The sequence below is a fragment of the Engraulis encrasicolus genome, chromosome 16 (assembly GCF_034702125.1).
Source record: "Engraulis encrasicolus isolate BLACKSEA-1 chromosome 16, IST_EnEncr_1.0, whole genome shotgun sequence".
NCBI lineage: Eukaryota > Metazoa > Chordata > Actinopteri > Clupeiformes > Engraulidae > Engraulis > Engraulis encrasicolus.
The window spans coordinates 26,132,984-26,154,778 of record NC_085872.1 but is presented as its reverse complement, the minus strand read 5'-3'; the positions used below and the strand labels follow the sequence as shown (position 1 = coordinate 26,154,778).

Below are 21,795 nucleotides of genomic sequence, written 5' to 3'. Positions count from 1 at the left end.
CTCATGTCCAATCACAACCGGCTGCAAAGCTCTTATCTTAGCAAACACACGTGACCACACGTGTGACCATGTGACCAAAAATTTAGTTCACTGGCATCTGACAATCCAAAACAAACACCATTGCACGAGCAAGCACATGAGGCAGTTCCTGTGGATTCCTTGACAACTCCTTCCTTGGCCAAGGTCACTTTAAATGACATACTGTGCTTGATCAGTTTCCGATAGTCTAGTCTACTTGTAAAAACTGGCTGTAGAAAAGCCATGGTGATTTTTAAGTGTGTTGGGGGGGATTTAAAATGATTGCGCATGATGGCCAATCAGTTACAGAGAGGGCAACATATCACGGTTGGAACTAGGCATGGCACACTAGGAACCACCTCTGAGGCAGTTCCAAGAATCGCCCCAGTTGGAACTGAAAAGGGTGGAGTAAAGACCAAAAAAAAGAGCAAAGCCACGCCTCGTTGGAACGTGTGGACGTTCCTACCCTGCTATTGAGAATGTGCCTATTCTTTCAACCTGTTCCATTACAAGTGGAATTGGGTATGTTTTGTGTTTTTCGTTTTTTTTGTTCTTTATTTTCTCCTAATAAAAAGGCAATAAACTTTATAGTCACTGTACTGCTGTTATTGTCAGACGAAGGGTTAATGTTTGGGTTGATGTTCCTTTTTGGACCCACTATGCATATGCTTTTGCCAATTAGACATGAAGTATCCATAATCTTGGGCTAAAAGATAGTGCAGCGTGTAAAGAACATAAAGCACCAAGCCTGTATTCACTGACGTGTAAAAAAAAAAGGAAAGGTAAAGTGCAGGATTAGACTATAGGCCCACGGAGTACTAACTGGAGTGAGGACAGGTGATCGCGGCCTCATCTCACAACCTAAAAATAACCATTTATTCACATTTCAATAAAGCTAATGGCATTCATATTTGAAAATGGTCATATGTTCATTTTTAGAGTTAATTGTTTAATCAGATTATGAAGTTGATGTTTCATTTGATGATGTCTGGTGGGGAAATAAGCCGGTGGGCCCTGCTGGAGAGGAGGTGCGCACACATGGGGATAGTGGTTCAGTGACCATCGAGCCAGTCAGGGAAGCAGTGTCCTGGACATGGTGAATGCTCTGACTGCCTCCAATAGAACAAACAAAATATAACCTGGGGAAAGCGTAGTTGCTAACTATGTTAGCTACTTTGTTGGTTGCAATGCAATTTCCCATCAGCAACTACCCAAGTTGCTAACTGCTAACAACTACACTTTCGAGAAATGCACCCCTGGTTTATAGTCACACTGACTTGACTTATTCAAAACAATAGCACGTCAAATGGCATATTTACTAGGATAATTTGTATTCCACACATCTCATGTGTCACATCAGAGATCCAAAACCTCTCCTGGAGCCCTGAAACTCCAGCCATCATTCATTCTATCTACCCTGCCCACTTCACTGGATGTCTGAAAAACTTGCGTAAACAAAAGTCTATTGTACAATTAGTAGATCTATTCTACATCACACTCAGTGTAATTGCTGACCTACTCATGCCTGCTCTTAACTTTACACCTCATCTGACCATGAATATTGGTTGTGACATGTCAAAACCTTCCCCATACAAACGTACGCCCATGCTTCTGATTCATCCAAATCGACAGCCTGCTTGTTGGTCGAGGCCAGATGATCGAACTCCAGAGCTCTGTAACCTGCTTTACCTACTCTATGCCATTTATTGTATTTGGCAAATAAATGCGTTGGATATTGGAAAAGGGCGCCAGGCTCTCAGACTCTTTCAAAAAGAACATGCAGGATTTTTCAGCCAACACATCGGGTAGATGGTTTTAAAGCAAAAAGGTAGAACGGCGAAAAATCCAACAATTTGCAGATTACTTTTTTAAAAGTGTTTTGTCAATCCCAAAGACATTAGATTAAAAGTCCTTTGGATTGAAAGATAAATGCCTAACATAGTAGCGTCACGTCATGGGAGGAGTTGAGGAATTCACTGCAGTCGGCACTACAGGGAACCCATCCAAGGTGTGTGTGTGTGTGTGTGCGTGTGTGCGTGCGTGCGTGCGTGCGGCCACCAGACTTACACAACTGAGCAAGCGAGCGAGCCCTTCTGCGTCTGACTCTCGCGGATCAGGAAGGTTCCATCCCTCTTGCCCCGCAGCAGCTCTTCTGCGTGCGAGCGCTTGATGTCGCCCACGTACCAGGTGCGCTCGTCCTGATGAGTCTGCTCCTCCTCCTCATCCACCAACGAGTAGAAGCTGCCATGACATAACAGGACATGATTAGTTAGTGTGTAGTTGACACAGAGTAGAAACTGCCATGACATAACAGGACACGATTAGTTAGTGTGTAGTTGACACCAACGAGTAGAAACTGCTATGACATAACAGGACATGATTAGTTAGTGTTTAGTTTACACCAACGAGTAGAAACTGCCATGACATAACAGGACATGATTAATTAGTGTGGAGTTGACACAGAGTAGAAACTGCCATGACATAACAGGACACGATTAGTTAGTGTGTAGTTGACACCAACGAGTAGAAACTGCCATGACATAACAGGACATGATTAGTTAGTGTGTAGTTGACACCAACGAGTAGAAACTACCATGACATAACAGGACACGATTAGTTAGTGTGTAGTTGACACCAACGAGTAGAAACTGCCATGACATAACAGGACATGATTAGTTAGTGTGGAGTTGACACTGAGTAGAAACTGCCATGACATAACAGGACACGATTAGTTAGTGTGTAGTTGACACCAACGAGTAGAAACTGCCATGACATAACAGGACACGATTAGTTAGTGTGTAGTTGACACTGAGTAGTCATGGGTAGCCAGCCTTGCAATGGACACGTCTGATTTTGTCGTTATTTAAAGGCGTACTATGCAACTTTTTAAAGTATGTACAAGCATACAAGTATCCGACAAGCATGCAATGCATCCAACGGGACAGAACTAATACTGTGATTGGTCAAGAGGTAGCTAGGATTAAGCTGTAGCAATCAGGCAATTTGTCAAACCCAAACTCACATCTTGGTCATGCATTTATGAAATATTGAACAACAGAAAACATACCAGAGCAGATAAAGAAATAGACAATAGAGCGGTTACTTACTCTTCCGTTTCATTCCTGATTCCCAGCCACTCATTGATCCTCCTCTGTCTGGCTCCTTTCTGGGTAAGCCAGCTGTGGGCACAGAGGAATACAGAGATCATCCAAGGGAATCTCATGTAATCTTTGCATGGACTAAGGAAATCGTACTGAATTCAATTCGCATTAGAGGTTTGATATGGTTTCAAGAGGTTTAACATAGTGATTTGAAACTTGTCCACTATTGCTTATTACCGGTAGGTATGCATCAGGTCCGCAGGCGTAATTTCAGCCATTTTCATTACATTAGGACCAGGAGCGTGTTCCATTCTCTACACTCTGCACTGTGTACTGTGATACAGTGCACTTTCCACCCTCAACTTAACGGCTAAATTTGAGGGTGAAGTGCAGGTCCAATTCACGTTCTGTCTGATACACTTCACGGAAATGACGGTTGTCGCGTGTCATCAGAGTTTACCAACCGCCAATATACAATTTATCACGGAAGACACTGTTCCTTATGTTGACATTTTTTAAAAGTTACCCCTTTCTCTTATACACATGGCTATTGTCTTTTGAATCAAAGATATGCTGTCATCACAGAGATTCGGCAGTTTGACCAATCTGACACTCAAGCAGAGAGGAAACTACGTAACAAACATGGCGGCCGTTGAGTGCGAAAAGTGTACATAACTGCACACTTCAAAAAATGGCCGGTTTGAGGGCGTTATCCGGGTAGTTTACAGTACACTTCACCGCCGCGATTAGAAATGGAACCGCCCTGCGTACCCAAACACAGTGCGGGAAGGGCGGAAAGTACGAAGATTGGAACAGCCTCCAGGGCTTGACATTAGCTTTTTCACCCATCGGCCACTGTGGCTAGTGGTTTTCCCAAGTCACTAGCCATTCAGGTATTCCACTAGCCACAGATTTTCTATTGTTTTTTTTCTCTTCTTTATCATGATGGTGTATACTGAGTTACTGAGCTTTTTCTTGAACTTAAATACAAACAATTGATAAACAAGGTGCAAACAACAGAATATAGGCTACTATGATGCATATGTCACACCAAGGAATAAACTGCCAGCCAAATTGGCTAGTGACACTGAACATATTACTAGACAAAGCCAAGTTTTACCAGCATTTGGCTGGTTGGCAGGTGTCAATCCCTGATTAGGACTACCTTAATACTTTGAATTGCCATACATTATATATGGGCCCTGCCATGTCTCAAGCGGTATGGCACTGCACTGTTACACTGGTGACTCGGGTCCTTTCCTGACCCTTCCCCATCTCTCTCTCTCCCCACTTGCTTCCTGTCCATCTCAACTGCCCTATCACAAAAATAAAAGGTCCAAAAAATAATAATAATAATATTAATTAAAACACACAAAAAAAACCATCATACATAGATGTAGCTGGCACATCATATGAATACAGAAAGATGCTAAAGACTAAATTGAAGTTCATCTTACACCAGGTACTGGTCCCTCAGCTTCCTCAGCTGCATTAGGTCGGGCTTCAGGCTGTTCATCTTCTTGTCGATCTCTCTGTTGTCAAGGGCCTGCTTCTTCAGGTCCAGCTCCAGCTTCTTCTTGCTCTCGTGGATCTCAGTCACTCTGGACGTCAGCTTCTCAGAATTGCTCTGTATTCTACATGAGGAGGAGAAGGGACAGCACGGGGTACAAAACAATCAGGGTTTCCAGTCCAGTGACCTACCATCTTGACTACTATAAAGACTGAGATTTGTGTAAAGCATCTTCATTTTTGTTGCTGTAATGGCAGTACACCACACTATACATTTTTAAGTCTACCTTTGGATCTCCTTGTCGTTCCCCTCACGCCTCAGCTTCTCAATGGTGTCTCTGCTGAAGCGCTCTTGAGTCTCACATTGTTCCTCGAATATCTTAATGGTTTCATTGAAGGCCTCAATGGCTGTGCGCTTCATCTGAAGCTCCTGAAGTGACAGAGACCAATAACAAGATGTCACAACTCTATGTCAAGTATGTCATTTAACTAGAGACCAAAGAGACTAAACATTTAGACTAAATAAATCCCTACCTGTTTGTGTGTGTGTAGAAAATGAAACCACTTCAAGCAACTTCAACCCATTGAGGAGTGTGTTTGGCTACTAAGATTAACATCTACTAGCCATTTTGGGTGGTGATGAAAAAGTTAATTTAGAGCCCTGCGTGTGTGTACATATAATCTGTGTTATAATATATTTTACAAATATTCTGGTACCTGTGAAGTGCGTGTATATTCCTCATAAAGGACGTCGTACTCTCGGCTCTTCTCCTGATACTGCTCATGGTATACTTTCAGCTGCTCCCCCACCGCTTCCACACTGTCCTCCTTCACCAGTTGTTCCTGGGAAACGCAGCACCATTTACCATTTATTCCACCAGGGGGCAGTGTTTTAGATAGCCCATCATCTTAGCCAGTGTTGTGCAAGACTACTCCTTGCAGCGTGCATGTCAAATTAGTACCCTCCTATCTTCTGTTGCTTGTGGCCTTGTGATGCGAGGCAAGATGATTTATTCAATATCTTGCAAAAGCACAATTCAAAAGTCATTTTCTCATTTGCATGCATCTGTTGAAAGGGGAAAAGGCACCCCAAAGATGCTCTGCTAAGGCTGATAGAAGATAAACTATTGTGTTTTATTGTGCATTTTTACTTTTAGTAGTAGATACATAATTAGGTGATGGGAACATTTTTCCAAAAACTCCAGTCAATGCATTCAGTGCTGAGGAAAGTGTCATTTGGGACATACCTGCTGGTATTTTGATATGGGGAGCAGCAGCCGTGAATCTAGTTTGGCATTGTACTGGGCTAGAGACTCATGGCGGTAGTGGTTGATGAGGTCCACTACGGAGTTGAACGTCAGTGGCTCAGAGAAGCCGTATTTCCCTGCTCTGTGGAATATCTTGATCAGCTTATTGTTTCCCCCTTTTCTGTAATGGACACATTAAAAAAAAATATATATACAGTTCATTGAATTAACATGTTCTAGAAATAATTAAATAATTGCATTTTTTCTTTGGTTTCAAAGCTTATGCTAAGTAGTAATTAATTCTACTAATCAGTGCTGTAGTAGAGGAGACACAGCACAGCATTTGTGACATAACACTAAAGACTGCTGCCAACAACTTGCTGTGGCATGACTCGCTGGTCAACTCCAAAACATGCCATGTCACTTACCTTAGCGTTAGGGTGTATTCTCCTTTAACTTTGCTGGATGCATCCCGGACCAAAAACGTACCATCGGGGGTGTCTCTCATTTTGTCATTCACTTCCTCCCTACAACAGAGCAAGAGGACTCACCATTAACAAAAGACAAAAGCTTAACAGCTGCAATATGGACCTTTTTTACATTAATCATTATACTAAACACTTTAAACCTTAAACTCATAAGCTCAACAATAGAAAAAGAAAGAAAAAATAGTTTAACTTAAAAATGCATCCTGTCTGCAGATTAGTTGGTTGTATACGTATGACCACCCATACAACAGGATATTTACCTGGAGATGTCTCCCCAGTACCATTCAGCGTCACTTAAAGAAACGTCGCTTCCATTCACAACAGGGGTAGAGGCACTTTTGGCTTTGGCAGGTTTAGGGGGAAGAGCTGTTGATAAATAAATGAGAGGCACATCACATTAGTATGTACAGTCCCAGGAAAAAGTTTGTACACCCTTTGAAATTTCTTACATTTCAGTCAAAATTTATCATAAAACATGGTCTGATCTTCCCGGAAATCTCAAGAAGGAACAATCAGAGTCTGCTTTAACTAATTCCACACAAACATTTACATGTTATCATATTTTTATTGGCCATAAGGCTATAACATTCACAGGACAGCAAGGCATAAGTAAGTACACCCTTGCATTAAATAGGTTTTAACCCTCAGTTAGTTGCAATATCCTCAACCAGACTTGTCCTGTAGTTGCAGATCAGATTAACAAAACAATTTGGATGTATCTTGTCTCCCTCTTCTTTAGAGAACTGCTTCTCGTCAGCAAGGTTTCTGGGATGTCTGGAGTGCAAAGCTTTATTGACTTCATGCCATATAATCTCAATTGTTTTTAGTCAGGGCTTTGACTGGACTATTCCAGAATGTGTATTTCATTGTTATGAAGCCATTCTAATGTCGATTTGCTTCTAAAGTATGGGTTGTCGTCACATTTCAGCACCCATCCTCTTATGTGCTTCAATTGTGTGACAGACTTCCTCACGTTTTTTTCTCTAAAATATCACAATAAACTTGAGTTCATTGCTCCACTGATAATAGCAAACTTTCAAAGGCCTGAGGCAGCAAGGTAGCCGCATATAATGATGCTCCCGCCACCATACTCAGAAGTGGAGATGTAACCAAGAATAACTAAAAATGGGGTTCATTCTGCCAATCTAAAATTAATGGGGTTTCTGTCCAAAAAAAATATTGCTGCACCTTTGAGGTTTGCGAAAAAGCATGTATATGCTTCATAAAATTAGTGCTAAATATTCTGTAGACCAACGTTGAAACCAAAGTTGAATTTGTCAGGGGAACACATTGTGTCATGTTTGGAGGAGAACTGGAGAACTACACCTTCACCAAAACATCATCTCCACCTTTGAGTATGGTGGCGGGAGCATCATTATATGCGGCTACCTTGGTGCCTCAGGCCCTTGTCAGTTTGCTATTATCAGTGGAACAATGAACTCAGAAGTTTATTGAGATATTTTACAGACAAAATGTGAGGTAGTCTGTCACACAGTTGAGGCACACAAGAGGATGGGTGCTGAAATGGGACAACAACCCATATTTTAGAGGCAATTGACTTTTGAATTGCTTCATAACAATGAAATACACATTCTGGAATAGCCCAGTCAAAGCTCTGACAAAAAACATTTGAGATGATATGGCATGAAGTCAAAAAAGCTATTCACTCCAGATATCCCAGAAACCTTGCTGAAGAAGGGCAGTTTTCTAAAGAAGAGGGAGTCAAGATACATCCAGATTGTTTTGTTAATCTGTTCTGCAACTACAGGAAACATCTGGTTGAGGTTATTGCGACAAATTTAGGGTTAAAACCTATTGAATGCAAGGGTGTACTTACTTATGCCTTTCTGTCCTGTGAATGTTTACATCTTATGGCCAATGAAAATATGTAAACTTGTAAATGTTTGGGTTGAATTAGTTAGAGCAGACTCTGGTTGTTCCTTCTTGTGATTTCCGGGAAGATCAGACCATGCTTTATGACCAATTTTGACAGAAATGCAAGAAATTTCAAAGGGTGTACAAACTTTTTCCTGGGACTGTATATGAGGCGTAGACACTCAATATTCACTGTTCCGCCAGTGGAACACTGTAACAGTCCTTCAAAAGACTTTGTACTGTCAGAGGCCTACACTACTCCGATATTAGAGACTTAGGTAAATCAATACATTAGGGACTTGGTCATTGTCATTCTGGTAACAGCAAAGTCACAACAGGGCCCTTGTCTTAACCGATTAAAGAGGAAAAATATAAGATGAAGCCCATTCGATGCGAACTGAAACCAAAACCAAAGACAGGCGGCTGTACCTGGGGGCACAGGTTCCTGCTCCCACACCCTCTCAAGGAGCAGCCTCTCCAGCACCAATGCAAACAATTCTGTGTCTGTGTCTGTCTCTGACCTGCCAAACCAAATAAATAGATACATGTAAGTCAAAACAGGTAGTGCAATAAGATATGCATTTACCATCTCAAGAATTCCCCAGATATCCCATCTCAAGAATTCCCCAGATTTTCCTTGTTCCATATTCTTCAATCAGATTACTAACTAATAAATCAAAGTGAAAAAGATATACAACAGAGATGACAGTGGAGCCTACAGGTAAATGAGTAACATTATTACACTAATTATGCAATTATAAGTATACTGTAAAGGCACACAAAAACACAACAAAACTGCACACAACAGCAGATTGATTAAAATCGGTCCATGATCAAGCTGATTAAAAAGTCATGTACATGTGTAGACCATTTGGATAAATACAAAGCTTTGTGCATGAAGAATATTTAAATATACATTTCCAAAAGAAAATGCCCATGCAAGGAATGCATCTGAGGGGAATGTAAGGGAAATTCCTGCACGATTCTGCATCAAGGAAAATTCCGAAGACCAAGCCAAATTCCGGGGATGAGCCTTTTGAGCGTGAAAAATTCAGTGATTGCGGAAAACCGAAACACTCCACCTCGGCAATTACATTGAAGACCTGGTTTTACACAAACCATTTCTTTAAAAAAAAAAGAGAGGTAATTTCCAATCTTTCACTCCTCATAGGTGAAGACAAAAGAGTATTTTTTTCAGAAAAGTTGCAGGTGAAAAAAAAGGAACTTACAGAAGCTAAGGAAGCCCAAAAAAAATAAAAATAAAAAATAGCTACTCACAGTGTGTCCGAGCCTCGGATGAGCAGAGGGCCAAATATCTGGCCGATGGCGTGGGGCTCCAGGCCGTTGGCCTCAGAGTGCTGGAGGACGGTGTCCAGGTGGCGGAGGAGATAGTGCAGAGTCAGGAGCTGCTGTGGGGGCAGGGACGGCCCCTCCAGGACCTCCCTCAGCGGGCCCCTCCCCTCCGCTGCGGCCGCCGCTGCCACCGGGTCTGTGACACGACACACATGAGAGGAGATGAGATGAGGGATGGCGGCGTCACTGACAAGAGGTGTCAAAGAGGCACGCTGGCTGCAACAATTACCAACACCACCCCCTCTCCTCCATACCGCACACACGCACACACACGCACACACACGCACACGCACGCACACACACGCGCACACACACACACACACACACACACACACACACACACACACACACACACACACACACACACACACACACACACACACACACACACACACACACACACACACACTAAGCAGAGATTTAAGGAAACGAGGATGGGTACACAGTACACACACTCACACCAATATTTAATATAGTATATCGTCGCTGTCCAAAGAAAACCACTTATCTCCACTATTATTTTTAGTTTTTTATGTTCGTTCTTTATTTATTATAAAATATAAGACAGTACTACTGGTAAGTCTCCATGGGTATATGTGTATGATAAATAATTAAGTAGCCAAATTTAATTTTGCAATTTTTTTTTTTTTTGAAAATGTGGTTTTATAAATCAATACATAAAAAACAATGAGAAGTGGAGATAAGTGGTTTTCGCTGGACAGCGACTATATGCAGATGCACACATGTACACACTCATACACATAGGCGCATGCTCATGCACAAAGGAAATAAACAGATAAGCAAATACATGGCGATACCAGCACATGGAGACACACGCGCGCGTATGCGCCCACACACACGCACGTGTATGCACCGTGCGCTCCCACACACGCACGCGCCCACACGCACGCGCCCACACACACACGCGCCCACACACACACGCGCCCACACGCACACACACACGACTTGGCAGTTATTCCAGCGTTCACCGGCCTGTTAAGCAATTTGTCCGAGTAATTGTGTTGACTCTGTGAAGCCTCCGCACACAAGTGCAAGAATGCAAGTGAGGACAGGCCACTCCGAGAAAGGACAGTAGTGACTAGCCGATGACGTGCATGTCAAGCGAAACCTGTACCAAAAATCACGAGGGCATACCCGCACGTACCAATACCCAAATCATATCCATAATCACGCCAAAGTTGATGACATGCACATGATGTCACACCTGTAACCAGAGCCAATTTGATGACCTGCACATCACACACACCCATATCTACCCACATTCAAATCGACGACACTGCTAGTCAATTCACACATGTAGTACTGTAAAACCAGGACTCTAAATGAACTTTACCCTACAGCAGCCAAAATGACTAGTAGCAAGTCAGCCATACCTGCTCCGGGTTGCACCGCGGCCAGGAGCTCTGCCTGTGTCGCCACAGGGACGATGGGCGTCGGCAGTTCCTGCAGGTACCGGACCACGGCTGTAGAGAGGGCGTCCACGTCCCACTGTCCCATGTCCGACTCCAGCGACTCTGCAATGCAATTATGCCAGACAGACGGCAGCTTGGTGTCAGTGTCAGATTAATGGGTCGTCCGTCTATGGGCCCTAACGGCTGCTGCTGCTGAGGCAGATGCCAAAAAACTGGACACCTCCCCTACTCGAGGCTGCGTGTCAGCAGGAGAGATGGATGGATAAATAGATAGGTCCGTCCGTCCGTCTGTCTGTGGGCTGCCGTTGCTACTGTGTCAGATGCCAGAACTGGACACCCCCTCCTCAGGACAGTGTGTCAGTGACACACATATACATAGATAAATTGTCTGTGTCTATGTATTTATCTATCTATCTGCTTGTTTGTCTGTGGGCCCTAGTTGCTGCTGGGGGCAGACAGACACACACGCCCCCCCACCCCCCCCCCCCCCCCCCCCCCCCCCCACCCCCCCCACCCCCCCCCCACCCCCCCCCCCCCCCCCCCCAAAAACCGTGTGGTGTCTGGAGCCCGTGCATGCATGCGGCCGGCCTCTGCTGTGAGCTGCAGGACTGCGGAGAGCGGTCGGTCACGTTTCTTTTTTTTCTTCCCCAGGCAGCAGCGCTCATTTCACACCTTCACTAAAGACTAATGCTGCCGCCCAGGGTTGCATTTCTCGAAACGATATTTGCTAACTACGTTAGCTACTTTGTTGTTTGCAATGCAATGTCCCATTGACAACTACCAAAGTTGCTAACTGGCTAACAACTACGCTTTCGAGAAACGCACCCCAGGGGATGTAACTGGACACAGCCAGTAACTGGGTGCTTTATGGTCAGGCGGACGGGCCACACTAACCCAGCCAGTCGGACTCCCTGAAAACAAGAGCATTCTAAATATGTGGCAACCTACAGTACCGTGCATTCGTCTACTATAAATATTACGACATGCGCCACAGTCACTGCATCTGTGTGTTGCATGTAATGAAATGCAGCACAAACTGCTCTCCTACAGTGCAGCATCCAACAGGAGTATGACACATCAGAGGTTGAAATATTACAATAAACAATACATGTAAGACGTACACAAATAAAACAAGAGCCATATATTCTCTGGGGTTTGGAGACGCATTGCTAGATCATATACCAAACTGTGAACTCATCACCGACTACAGCACAGCCTTGGACGGAATTAACTATTAACGACTAATGAGGACTTACCACTGGAGAGGGCGAGTGTGGGGACGGCTTCTGGATCGTCAGGGGTCGAGGAAGGGGTCGTCCTGTACAGTGTCTTGCAGTCCAGACCTGTGAGGTAAAATCAAGGCACTGACTCACGCCATAAAAATAGCTTGCTTCATCCCCTTTCACCTCCACTGGCAGTGCCAGTGCCATCGCCGCTTGAAAGCTTAGACAAACCTAGTGGCCACCACATCTAAACGTGAAAAGCTGTGTGTCTGTCGGTATTAATACCCACAGACACACTAAACACAGACCTGGACAGCCACATCAAGTAACCCATGCCACCCGAGTCTCTGCACCCGCACCCTGTTTTAGACTGCCGAGTGTGTGAAAGGTTCTCGTGTGTTGGGGCGGGCTGGGAGTATAGTCCTCTCGGAGAAAGGGGGCAAGGTGGGTGGGGGGAGAGAGCATGGTGGTGGGATTGGGATTGGGGTTGGGGTGGAGGAGGAGACTGCCGCTGAGTCAAACATGTAGCGTAAACTCTAAGCACCAGGAGATGACCCAGATCACTCCACTTCAAGAATTGCTAGGCTATATAGCTGAAAAGAATATTTTCTCAGTACATCCCATCCCATCCCATCCCATAAACGTAAACACGTACTTTGAAAAGGGGGAAAGCATCTCCTTACCATTTTTCTCAATGGCTGCCACCAGTTTCATTAGTATGGGGGGAGCAACGTCTGGAGGTGCAAACTGTCCCGTCAAGTCTTGAGGAGAGGCCGCTGCGCAGACAAAGATGGATAAAGTAGCATGATATCAGATCACAGTTTACACTTGGTTATGCTTGCAATGCACAATGTCAAATACTACTAACTAAACAACCATAATCTCAACAATACCGTTTGCTCAAATAATGATGTTAAACCACTGAGGCTGAGCCCATCAGCTTTCACAGCTCCTCATAATGAAGTTACTTGATCAGAACATGAAGGTGATTAATAGTTGGCTTGAACTGGAAGCAAGTGAACACTGAAAGGTACACCAGGTCTGAAGGAATAAAAGTTCTGAAATGCTCCAAGGAGTACTTTTAAGGCGAGCGAGACTGCTTCTAATGTTTTAAAAACTGCAGCCTAACCCAGTTATTCTCCATCTTTCCTCTCTGCAAGGCAGGCTTTTTGCAAGGGAGGTTTGTTGTTTTTATGTGCACTGAAACTGGTGCGAGCTCCTGACACATTTCAGACTGTGCACTGTTTGCTTTGCAAGGTTAAGTGCTGCCTTGAGGGCTGGTTGATCTCAGATTCTTGGGATTTCACTGCAGAAGGGAGTTCTCTCCCTCTCTCTACATCCCTTTCCAACCCCACCTCCTTGACATCTCTCTCTCTCTCTCTCTCTCTCTCCCTCTCTCTTCAACCCTACATCCTTACTTCTCTATCACTCGAGCCCTCACTCTCCTTCTCCCTCTCCCTCTCGATCGTTCTTTCTGCGGATCGTCCTCAATGCATCAGTCCCTGAACTTTAACCAGCAGTACATTAAGAATGAATACAACACAGACTGGCAAAGGAAAAAAAGTGCTTGTTGGACATTCTTCCAAAAAAAAAAAGAAAAAGAAAAAAAAGCCTGAGTGTATGTCTGTGTGCGCCTCTTTCCGTATTCTTCCAGTCCTTTGCCCACAGCAGCAGCAGCAGCAGCAGGAGCAGGAGCACAGATCGCTCCAGCCCCTTGCGTGAGCAGAACACAATAAAGGATTTAATAAAAAATCCTGAACAAGCAAAAAGCCCTGCTGGCGGAGTGCCAAGGCCTCCTTTTCAGGCTCACCACAAAGAGCCCAGGGTTTGGCAGCCAGAAGCCTCCTAGCAGTGCAAGGCTAAACCGCGTCTGATTATTAATTTTGGAGTTCAGACGAAAAGCCTTGTCAGCACATTCTGCCTTTCCACTGCACATTAAACATGGAAACTTTGCTTGCTTTTTCTGCCTCGACACAAACACAAACCCAGTCTCTTCCGCTGCTTCCCCCCCCCCGACCAGTTCCATGCTGTGCACTCATCCCAATGTATACACAGAGAGCAGAGCCCTTTCCAAGATTCAGCTCGGGGACTTGCTTTGAAAAGAGGATCCCATATTTTAGCTACATGCATATATAGATCAGAAAGGCTCCCTGTCTAAAACAGCTATTTCTGAAGATGGCGTAAACTTTCTTTCTTGTTAAAAATGTGAACAAAAAACATAGTAAATGAAATGAAACATGGACATAAATGTTTTTTTTTATAAAACGGCACAACAGAACGGACTACCCCTTTGTGAGGAGTAACATTCATGTGATTTTAAATAAAATCGTAAACTGCCTTCAGTGGAAAAATCATACCTGTAAAACAACTGTAAACTGGAAAAAAAACAGCAGTAGATCTGATACACGGCCTGATTCAAGTGCTACTGAAGTGAATTTCGCATAATTACCATTGCGAGTTACATAACATTTAGCCCACAAAACGAATAAGGCCCTACATATCAGATTGGACTATTCTTGCAACAGTTTTTCCATTTCAGAAAGACACCCTGTCTCAATACGCAAACGCACCAAATGTGGGAGCAGGCTTTCGTGCAAATGAATACAACTTTTTGGGAAAAACAGCTGTGGCCCTGAAGTCATCCCTAGTTTTTTGGAGAGCGAACCAACTAATCATTACCCAATTATGGCTGCCTCGGCAGGCTGCTTCTTGGCTCGGCTGCAAGTGTGCATGCCCTGGGAAGAAACAACTATGGGCATTATAATCATGTGATCACGGCAGTAAACTCTATTCCCAGAGAGCCAGGCTGTCTGGTGGGGGGGGGGTGGGGGGGGGTTTATAGGTCGAAGCCCTGGCTGGGCTAAATCAGTCAGACAGAACAACGCTCCTGATATCCAGGCATATAGGCTAGGCAGCACTTTTACCCCCACCCCCCCCTTTCTCTTCTCTCCCTCACTCAGTCTATTTTTTGAAGGTTCAGATTAAGGCGAATTCAATTCGTGTTTTGTGTCAATAGCAATATTAGGTCATCTCTTGTAAAAAGGATTTAAAAGAGCAGGACATGTTTCTCCATTAATCAAAGCTATAGCCAATGCCATGGCTGTTTAGATTGTACTATATTTGAACATTCATAGAATAGCTTGATACAGAAATCGTAATGCAACATAGACTCATACAAGTAAATAAAATGCACCATTAACGGTTGATTCTACACCATCAATGGAACTGACATGACATATTGACCAGAGACTGGGTACAGGACAATATCTTACAAGACAACATCTTGCCAAGACAATATCTTAGCAATATTTTTATTCACTCATTCTAAACATATTCTGAATTGTATTTCCTTTTAATTTGTAAGTGTCTATTTTAATCAATCTGTTAGCTCCCATTATCTGAATCTGACCTCATGACACGTCATCAGATAGAGATCAGAGAACTTGTATGGTACACATTAACTTCAAATTCACAGCAGGTTGCAGCATCATGAGGTCTCTCGCTCTTATTTGTTGCACTTGCTTCCTACCCCACATCCACATCCAGACAATGAAATCAGGTACCACTGACCCATTTGTTGAGGGTGGTACAAAATACCAATACAGCATGCAATACATCCCTCTGGACGAAGCTTGTGATGCAACACTGAGGCAGCAGTCTAGTTAACCTAACCCAGTGATGTGGGGGGAGGAGATGATGGCAGGAAAGTCAAACTTGCTACTTTTTATATTTGTTAGGTTTGATACTTCGGTGGTTTCATAGGCATCAAGATTAACCGTCTTAAAATACTCCGGTACAATACAGTTAGAGATTCTAAGAGTATACTATCCAGTCTGTGATGCAGTACTGTCAGAGATTCTTCTCTCTGGTACTGTGCTGTATCTGCTGTGGCCCTAGTTACTGTGGAATTCTGTGTTGTAAGGAAAACACAGGCTAGCAATTCTGCATGTACCCCAGTATCTCTGCACTGAGCACTAGGGTTGCCAAATGTCTGTGAGAAAAAATACAGGACACTTTGTCATGGGGGGTATGGGGGACCTCTCCCTGAAGATTTTGTATTTCTTAGATGCAATTTCCTGCATTTAAAAACTGTGTCAGCTCAAAATGGAACTGTACTTTCTAGATATTTCTAATTGAACTGTACTTTGTAATATTTCTAAATATGGAACCATATTCCATATTCAGGGGATGGTTGGCTACTGTACCCTACTGAGCACCTAAACAATAGTCATATGGCTGACCTGCCTGGTGGTCGGCTTGCTAATTCATTGGAACACTTGTATTTAGTGCTTTAGAGCTACTGATACCACCAAGAGCAAGTTTTTCAATTCAGTCACAACCCTATTTTTTCTGTAGGGTAAAAAAATAACGAGCACAGACACACATCCTTGACAATTGATATTTTTCATTTGGCCAGTACAGCGTTGAAATGTGAATAACTACCAGCAAAATGATGCATAAAATCAGTGAGGAATTATGATGGTCCAGTAAGATTTTTACAAAATAAATAACATTTTGCAAAGCAGTCTTTAGTCCAGCTGGCACACCACACGCATCATTGCTAAACACACTTTAACCGCTCAAGCCAACAAAACGCCCAATAACTTTCTTTAAGAAAAGAAAAAAAAAGATCATATAGATAACGATATTACCGAAGAAACACACTTCCACCTCACAAGTACCAGGCAGCTTTACAAAAGAAATCTGGCAGTACGTGGTGCAGCCAAAAGGCATCCATAACCACAGCAGGCCCGTAAATAGTCTGCATGGGCTGCAAAGGCCGGGGCGCTAGCACCATAGCCTGCCTCCCACCACCAGTTCTGCGAATGCAGCTTCCTAGTAAAGGAGCGGATTCAAGAGGCCTCTCTCTCCTTTCTGAGAACTGCGAGCGAGTGAATAGTTTATAGCTGCCTGGAGACAGTATCGGAGGTGCATGCGAAACAGTGGAGGAGAGGAGAAGCGGAGGAGGAGTGGAGGACGGGTGGAGAAGAGAAGGAGAGGAGAGCAGAGGAGGTAGGGAAGGCAAGGGGAAGGGTTTGACAAAAATGCCAAGCCAAGGTTCACTTCAGGCTGTAAAAGGGAGGCCAGAAAAGGAGTTTAAAAACAGTTCTTCCGCCTTCTCTGCTGCAAGCTATGAGACCTCATTTTTGAAAATGATTTTAATATCTGACCATGCATGCGTGCTCTTGCGGCGACTGATTCTTCAAGCTACATCTGTCTAAACACAAGTCACGATGAAGACACACAGACACAGACACAGACACACACACACAAAAAGCAAACAGCAACTCGCAAAACTTAACCGTTGCTCTGTAAAAGGACGGTGCACCGACGGGGGAGAAAAATGGTGCTTGCACTGGCCAAGGAGCACTCCTCTCCTGGTTAAACGTATTCTGCCTGCTGGCAATTCGAGACTGGGTGTAACTGCTGGAGGTTTGCTGCAATAACCTTGACAAACTGCTTATCTCACTAAAGGAGGCAACAGATTCACTGCTGCTCTGGGGTGCATTTCTCAAAACCAAAGTTGCTTACTACATTAGCAGCTACTTTGTTGTTTTCAGTGCATTTTCCCATTGGCAACTACCGAAGTTGCTAACAGGTTAACAACTTCTCTTTTGAGAAATGCACCCCTGACCGGTCACTTGAGCAAGTGGTTATGAGTCCCTAAAGCAAGCTCAGAAACTATGGGCCTTCAATCTTCTCCAACCATGTTCTTCTCCTTCCTTGAGAAATCGTTGAGCAGTTGAGCTTTTCTTTGTCCTCCAAGAAGATGGGGAGTGGTGTGGGAGATTACTTTCAACACTTACAATGGCTGTCACCAACAGAGATATTTTTCACCCATTTGCTCTAACCACTACAAAAATAAATACATAAATATACTAAAAAAAAAAAAAAACCTTAAAGCTATGCAAGTATGAGGATTGAAGAAAGATTTTGTCCTTGTAGTATAATAGAGAAAATCAGTGCCCGTTATAAAATCTTCCTTCCTTACTTACTGTACAATTAAAACTTTACAGTTTTGGCCCGTATATACCAGGCGCTACCTACGCGACCCAGGTAGCTGGGGTGGTTGAAGAAGTTTCGCCATGAATTCACTTTATTCGCTCTGGACGCTGCATTGACATGTTTGATTCAGCTAATCACATAACGGCTCTGTCTTGACAGCCTGGGACATTCGTCGATATGAATGTTCCAAATGGTTTTCGCCGAACCGCGTCATAGCGAATTCGCTTAAGATTAGCTTGAGTTTAATTGTCAAAATTCGCTCTGGTCGCTCAAGAAGCTTCGCTCCCGGCGAATTCGCTCTGGTAGCTTTATTCGCTTTCCCTCCATAGAGAAATAATGACTTCCGTCACGCAGGTCGCTTAGTTCGCCCTTGATATACACGGGGCTTAATGCTTCATGTCTTCAAAAGACACAAAAAAGCTGAAACTTTCAGTTATGAGAATATTGAATACTCCTAAGCTAATGTGATGGAGGCAAATTTGACCTGTTTACTGCATATTATTCCATCTATCTGACAAGATTGCCTTTTCCCCACTGCTCCTTAACATACGGTATAATACTTTGCATTACTGGTGGTGCATTAAACTTAGCTTTAATGGACTGTGATGCAAGTAAATCTCTATCTTAATGTCCAAATTTAGACAGTCATTCATCTTGTCTAGCATCAGTAAGGCAAATGAGTCATTTATCATCAGCTTTTATTTAAAGCATAGTCAAGGTCTTGTCCAGCAAACCACTCATTGCCAGCAAACAATTGAGATGCGGTTACGACCAACTTCATCGCCAAGGTCAAAGTCAAAGGTGAAACGGTACACTCAGCTATGGTGCCCATTCTCCAAGCTCTGCCAAGATGTTAAGTGCCTCCCTAAGCTGAAGCACAACCAAATGAGCACAAATACGCCCAGAGGCACAAAATGTGTCCTGATTAACAACAAAATCTTCTCAAGGACCTTAAAGTAACCTGATTGCCAGTCTGCGGTGCAGATCCAAAAGCATTCACACGATTTATCACACATCATTATCGCACAGAGGTCTTTGCCCTCTGCTCTGGACGCCTGATGCGATGCCAAACCGTGCTGCCATGTTCCAAGCATTCAGAAAACACTGGGAACTCTTGCTCACTGCTCAGAAAATATCTGTTGGACTAATCACCTTTAAATAGGGCTGGGCGATATGGAAAAAAAACTATATCACGATATGGATTACTTAATATCACGATAACAATATATATCACGATATACCACAATTACGTACGTTTTCAGCTATTCTCTTTATTTTCTCATGTTTCTCCTGTTGCAAAACCACATCTATTTAAAATGAATCTTTTTATTTTAGGTTTTACAGTTACATTAGAGTACAGTAAACTTAGAGCATGCATAGTGACAACATGAAATGTAATTAATTATCTTGCATTGTATAAAATTTTATAAAATTGATGAAATTAGTTTATCACGATATAAACGATATAGGAGAAAGGGCACGATATACACATTTATATCACGATATATCGTCATATTGCCCAGCTCTACCTTTAAATGAGACCAATTTCTTTGCTTGCCACTTTAATGAATATCCTTCTTTCCACATTAAGAGTGCTGGTATGTCCAAATCAGCCTATGGTCATGCTGTTCATTTCGACTGGAATGAAAATACCAGTTGCCTAACATCACATCCTACGAGATTATTCCCCTTTTTCCATACGTTCGTCACCACCACAGAACTCTCTGGATCATCAGCCACTTCTTCAGACAAGAAGAGGCATCCCATTTGGGTCAGCAGCACACGAGGCATCCTGCACACGACACAAAATCGCTTACTAGTATGTCCCACCCCCCTTATGACAAATGTGAAGGGGCACTCCATCACAAACATTTCACTGCCGCACTTTAAGATTATATTGTTAATGTGTATAAAAACGGATCACAGACTAACTTCATGCTCTGCTTTGAAGCAATAGTGTCACTTAACATATTAAGCAATCTGGCATATTTCATGCCATTAAGCTATCTGGCATACCTCATGCCATTACCAGAAGAGGGGAAAATGGTATTCTAAGACGACAAGAGCAAGGTGAGAAGGGAAGTGTTCATCTTTAAAGGATTTATCCGGAGTTGGAACAAGTTTGCCTGATTTTTGCATGTTTGGGATGAAATACAGTCACTCTAGAGCAAAATCAAGGCAAAAGGATGCGTTTTGAGAAAGTTTGATAATATCACGTTAGCCTCGTTAGCCATATCAGCTATGCAATATGAAAGATGCGGGCATCGTTTTTCGGTGGTTACACACATTTCAAAAGCACAACATTTTAAAGTCTTGCACAGCTCAAAACAACCTCACACGTACCTCATAATATGTTGAGGGTATCCACACATAAACCGAAGTGTCCAAAGCCCTTCATGTATTCTTGAAAGGTCTGCAGAATGTGTTTTGTGAAGCTACTACCTTGAATATCTAAATTACGGTCAAGACAACTATTTGACACTAAAGTCCACCAAGTAGATTGCCGAGTGCGTCGCACCATCAGCTGTGGTTACTCGCTATGGAAATAATCATAGCTGATGATGCGACGCACTCGGCAATCTACTTGGTGGACTTTAGTGTCAAATAGTTGTCTTGGCCGTAATTTAGATATTCTCAAGGTAGTAGCTTCACAAAACACATTCTGCAGACCTTTCAAGAATACATGAAGGGCTTTGGACACTTCGGTTTATGTGTGGATACCCTCAACATATTATGAGGTACGTGTGAGGTTGTTTTGAGCTGTGCAAGACTTTAAAATGTTGTGCTTTTGAAATGTGTGTAACCGCCGAAAAACGATGCCCGCATCTTTCATATTGCATAGCTGATATGGCTAACGAGGCTAACGTGATATTATCAAACTTTCTCAAAACGCATCCTTTTGCCTTGATTTTGCTCTAGAGTGACTGTATTTCATCCCAAACATGCAAAAATCAGGCAAACTTGTTCCAACTCCGGATAAATCCTTTAATCTCATTAAGGCTTTTGATTTCAGTGCCACACGAAAAGTTGTCCGTCATTCTACTGAACCAAAGTTTTTGTATTCCATTAACCACCGCCTCTCTCCTGCATACCTTAAACAGCTAGTGAGCTTCATTTTGATCTTGTTATATACACTTTCAAAGGGCTGGTATCAGGTGGTCCAAGTTCTTAATTGTAAGGAGCATGGAGGGATTTTTTCTCCTTTTAACCAATGAGAACTCATTCATCGGCCATTGCATGATACGGGAGTGAATGTGACACACTTTCTTCAGCTGATCGGGGAGACACAGCAACATGGTGAGGACACTGACAAGAATTTCCTGCCGCATATCCAGCAAGCCTGGGATAACCTACAGTTAAAATGATAAGTCATAATCAGCTTGGCTGGTTGCAACCCTCTATCCCATCCATCCACCGAAGTATTTCTTAAGTAAATCTAAAAGAGCCAAAGTTATTCTGTGTAGTCTGAAACACCAGCAGGGTTTCTGGGCGAGTAAATTACTTTCCTTCCTTAGATTGAAAGCAGCCTGCTAATGGTTAAT

The 21,795-nt window shown here is 43.2% G+C and overlaps 1 protein-coding gene across 2 annotated transcripts in view; it reads right to left on the bottom strand.

Annotated features, from left to right (window-relative positions):
• pik3r2 (phosphoinositide-3-kinase, regulatory subunit 2 (beta)) overlaps nt 1–21,795 on the bottom strand; it is a 35,347-nt gene that overhangs the window by 4,351 nt on the left and 9,201 nt on the right. For both annotated transcript variants that reach the window (XM_063219141.1, XM_063219140.1), the window contains 13 exons: nt 12,931–13,023; nt 12,281–12,367; nt 10,986–11,126; nt 9,517–9,727; nt 8,668–8,759; nt 6,624–6,729; nt 6,304–6,402; nt 5,876–6,056; nt 5,346–5,471; nt 4,916–5,058; nt 4,577–4,753; nt 3,126–3,197; nt 2,086–2,259 (listed from right to left, as the gene is read on the bottom strand). In XM_063219141.1, coding sequence (XP_063075211.1) covers nt 2,086–2,259; nt 3,126–3,197; nt 4,577–4,753; nt 4,916–5,058; nt 5,346–5,471; nt 5,876–6,056; nt 6,304–6,402; nt 6,624–6,729; nt 8,668–8,759; nt 9,517–9,727; nt 10,986–11,126; nt 12,281–12,367; nt 12,931–13,023 — 1,702 coding nt within the window. The remainder of the gene's footprint in view (nt 1–2,085; nt 2,260–3,125; nt 3,198–4,576; nt 4,754–4,915; nt 5,059–5,345; nt 5,472–5,875; nt 6,057–6,303; nt 6,403–6,623; nt 6,730–8,667; nt 8,760–9,516; nt 9,728–10,985; nt 11,127–12,280; nt 12,368–12,930; nt 13,024–21,795) is intronic.